Here is a 4,675-nt window from a genome sequence, read left to right as displayed (position 1 = left end):
CTAACCCGCCCCACGCCCCGCGCCCCGCGCCCCACGCCCCGCACTCGCTTCACTCTCCGCGCAGACAGCTTCACTAGTCGGTATTCAGCTAAATACGATTCTATTTATTTAAATCCAAAATCAATTTGGCTCAAGCTCTGATAATAATAAAAACGATTTATTTAATGTAAAGTCGTTTGAGCTTGATGAATTTTTATTCGTAAATCGACATTTATTCTTATGAAATTGAAAGTAAAGCTACGAATGCATTTATTAAATAATGAATTAAGGTAACCTCATATCGTGAAGGAATTGTGCACAATTATGTGACTACGAATTTCTTATACAACGTAAGTTATATCGCGACGTAGTTTGTCAGATTTGTCGCGTTTTAATATTATTGAAGAACTGATACTTCACAATGAATTATAATTATACTAGTTATTGTTGAAGTAGAGTTATATAGCAGCTAGGAGTCCGCCGGACCGTCTCAGTATGTACCAAATATTTATATAGATAGACTCTTACAAACAAACGGAACTTTGTTTTTTCTTTATCTTATATACTCTATTTACGGAGTGCACTTATAATTTTTTTACATGTCTATTTGTAGATTCTGAATGCTTGTAAGGGCCGATCTATATGAAGATTTTAAACACGTTTTTCGTGACTAATATAACCATTTGGCAGACCAAATTAGAAGGTAACACGAAAATTTGCGAGAAAGCATTCGTAATATCAAAATTTGTATGAGTCGTGCATCTATTTAGAATGCAAAGTAAAGGAACAAAATCTCATACAAATTTTTTCGATGTTATTTATACTTTCTGGCAAATTTTCTTACCATGACCCCTATTCACTAGATATTGGCTAATCGTGTGCCATTGTTTGAAAACATTGTTATCTACTAACGTTAAAAATTAAAACATATCGAAAATTGTAACATTTTAGCCTTTAGCGTAGTTCTTCCAACGGTGTATGTAGTGTGTGTGTATGAAGTCCACACCCCCAGATACAATGTATGGGTTATTTTGACGTATACGTTCGTGTGAACTACAATTAATTATAAAAACGCAAATCGACATAAATTATCGATAATTATATCGATATCAATTATTACATCGATAAAAGTATGATAATTTATTAAAAATTGAATTTCCTAATATTTGATTAAGTATAAAGAATGAATGGTTTAAAATGATGTCGATGTTTGGAGTTTTAAAATGAATCATTTTAAATGCTATTTGATAATATCGATAATGTTATGTCGATGTCCCAACCCTAATTACAATGAATGTTGTAATATACAAGCGACTTTAGTTTTAGGCTACGAATAGATATTTTTTAAGAATGGAGTATCATTTTGTACTTGTCTATTACCATAGGTTTAAGTATTAACAAATTGTGTTAATTATAAGATATGAACGAAATGACCTATATACGATAATGTAACTTTTCATTTGGATGTATTTTTTTCTATTATATACTCATTTAGAATTGCATTTATAGATATTTTAGCGTTATACAATTTTATAGGACAGCTATTTTTTTTTGTTTGTTTTTATTTCGTTTGGCAATAGTTGTACTTAATGTCCATTTGAACCGAACCATTTATTTTTGTTATTTGATAGACTTACCATTGGCAGCAATTTCTTTACACTATTCATTAAAACGCACATAATTTATGTAATTAATGAGTTTTCTAATTTAATAAAATGATCTAGTGATATTGTAGTTTTATTTTAAACTAGCGATCCGCACCGTATTTTCCTGGACTGCATAGAAAATATATCTTTAGTAAAATTTTTACTCTTCCCATTCATCTAAAATATACTACTTCATTCATATTGTTAATGGCGAAAGAATTTTTGAAATCTGTTCATCAGTTTCTACAACAATTCTTTATCAAACCTCTTTATATTAGAATTGACAAATTGTGTTATTTATCGCTTATTCAACTAAAAAAACTACAAATATGAGACAATTTTAAGGAAACGGAAATCACGTTCATTTATTAAATTATTATTTTAAAAACAAATGAAACAACACGCATAGTTTTAAATCATCTTTAATGTTCGCAAAAAGTTGATCTACAACAAATTAGTAGTTTAACTACAATTCAGTAGTAGTTTTAACAATCGATAGCTACAAGTAATACATAGAATGCGTAAATTTGACTACATCTCCAAATACATAAATCTCGACAGTAATTCATCTAATTGGCAATTATTTGAAGTTTACGTATAGTCGGCTAAACTATGAAATAATGGAAATAAAAACAATTTTTGACACTTTAAAAAATTAGTCATCCGGTTTTTAATTATTTTTTTTACAATTTTTTATGGCAATAGGAATTTCGATTTTTTTGTAAATTTGCTAAATTCCCTCAAACAATTTTAGTTACTGTCTTGTACATGAATAAGACTGTTACTTAACAATTAAATTAAAAAGTTAATTTACTTTTGTTAAAACAAATAACAGCGCTAATTTTAATGGAACAAAAGTCATATAGAGATTGTTTATGTCTAATTTAAGAAAATAATTGACAGATTAAAGTTAAGTCTACGTATTTGAAAAGTTTACGGCCGAATACTGAAACGACGATTAAAATCTTGACATACGTCAAAATTATAGCATAGTTTTGTTTTATCATAAGATGTTACCAAAGAGATTAAACATATATTTAGAGGAGGCATCGTTAACACTCCAATTTAAACATTTTTTTATATAATCTCACTAAAGCTATTTATTGATAGATTCTTAAATATTTAAAAGTTTGTATTTTATTTTGTAACACTGTTCAGTTTTTTTACAGCAAAAGATGAAGCTCATTATAATTTTGTAAAATGTTTTATTTCATGTCAATACAAAGACACGAGGGGGCACTAAACTTTTTTTAGTACCTTTTAAAGTACCGGTGAAACATTTTTGTTCACTATGCCCCGTCTATATATTTTTAAATGTCTTTAGCTGTTACAAATTGAAATGTCGTTTCAGTATGCGGCCTTTAGTCATATAAATAAGTACGTAACATAACATAATGCCAATTCGACACACAATTTAGACCACAAAATATTCCAAACATTCTCGCAATGAGCAGCTAATTTGCATACTTGAGTATAATTCTGAGATATCTTTGGAATCAAATAAAACGTACATTTTTACATACTAAAAGACATTCTATGTTGAAAAACAATAATGATTTTACCACATGGATAAACAATGAAACATGAAATAACGAACTACAATATACATAGGCGATAGGACTTAATGGAGTCGAAGTAATCTAGAAACCAAATTTAAACTATTTAAAGCTAAGCAGGACGTCTACAGACACAGCGAGCGCGCCGCCCACGAAACATCCCTACAAATAAATTCTTGGAAATATTTTGGAAATAATTTAAAAATAACAATAAATTACTTTTTTATCAACAGTCTATAAAATCACCTAATTTTCAATGTAAAATGTTCGAAAATAAAAAAAATATTCTAAAATCTTATATAGACATAATACTGAAAAAAGTATTTTAACATTCTAGACGAGTCCGAATTATATCCATGATATTTGTGATTTCACGATAATTTTTACATATAAAAAAAAAACAAAACAAAAAAACACATAAACATAAATTTCACACAATTTTCAATAACATTATTGCACTAATTCTTCATATTTCATAACTTAATAATAAATATTGCATAAGCGTTAAAACACATTTCGTGAAATAAAATTACTAAAGTCTTAAACTATTCGAGTTAATTAATTAAAAAAAAAATAAGATCAGTCCGATGAAAGTGTTAGTCATTTCATCCAAGTCGTGTGCGCGGAGACGTCGAGAGGGCTCTGAGTACGAACATTGTGCTAACTACTGCCCTATCGTAACATTCTAACTAAACATTAAGTACAATTTGGTGCTCAAATTTTATAATGTAAGTGTTCATTAAAAACTATAGAATTATTTATCTACAAAATTCGAAAAAAGTGCATCGGTTTTGTTATACGTCTACACATCTACAATATTTAAGAGTCAAATTTTTGACTTCATGTGACTTTCGGTTAGAAACTAACTATTTGTATTTATTGGGGCTTTTAGGCCGATGCAAATATGATGAATTAGTCCGTAAGCCTAGCACTCTAGTTAATTCCCACTGACATCTTATTCAATGAAATTCGTACTGTAAGTATTAGCTCCTAAGGGTATTTAAACTGGCTTTAACTGGTATCAGACTTATTAAGTATTACAACATTCAAACTTTATAGCGGCTCGGAATTAGCGGTAAGTGGATTATTACGCAGGCGTTTGGAATACCCTGCAGTCTTTTACCTCGCTGATAACTCAAATCGTGTTCTGCACCGTTGCTCGTCAGAAATTCCGAGCCGCCATAAAGTTTGTACAGCACTATACCACTCCGCGTGTTGCCGCGGCTGCTGCGAGCCGGCTGAGGCCGCACTACGTCTACGTAATAAGTGAGGGCATGCCTCACACCGCGTCCATGTCCCCCCCGTGCCTCTCGTTAGTCACACTATTGTCCGTTATGTTCCTGTTGCCTGGGAAAGAAAAACACTTACTTAGACATTGGTTTCCATAATAACTAAATCTATAAGCGAGCTCAACAGTGGTAGAGTCCGCTTTATTATCTTCGCACGAATGGGTCGGCTCGTCCGGTGAAATACCACGACATCACAGAATGCAAG

General features: G+C 30.8%; 2 protein-coding genes across 2 annotated transcripts in view; one reads left to right on the top strand and one right to left on the bottom strand.

Moving 5' to 3' along the window:
• Positions 1-4,097, top strand: part of LOC106102089 (dystroglycan) — a 51,842-nt gene extending 47,745 nt beyond the window's left edge. Inside the window, exon 17 of the mRNA XM_013281498.1 lies at positions 4,074-4,097. Coding sequence (XP_013136952.1) covers positions 4,074-4,097 — 24 coding nt within the window. The remainder of the gene's footprint in view (positions 1-4,073) is intronic.
• A 363-nt stretch (positions 4,098-4,460) lies between these two features.
• Positions 4,461-4,675, bottom strand: part of LOC106102088 (follistatin-A) — a 20,720-nt gene continuing 20,505 nt past the window's right edge. Inside the window, exon 7 of the mRNA XM_013281497.1 lies at positions 4,461-4,528. Within this exon, the coding sequence (XP_013136951.1) occupies positions 4,461-4,528 (68 nt within the window). The remainder of the gene's footprint in view (positions 4,529-4,675) is intronic.

This window comes from Papilio polytes, unplaced genomic scaffold (genome assembly GCF_000836215.1).
Source record: "Papilio polytes unplaced genomic scaffold, Ppol_1.0 DF823923.1, whole genome shotgun sequence".
Taxonomy (NCBI): Eukaryota; Metazoa; Arthropoda; class Insecta; order Lepidoptera; family Papilionidae; genus Papilio; species Papilio polytes.
This window is presented reverse-complemented; position numbering and strand designations above follow the sequence as displayed.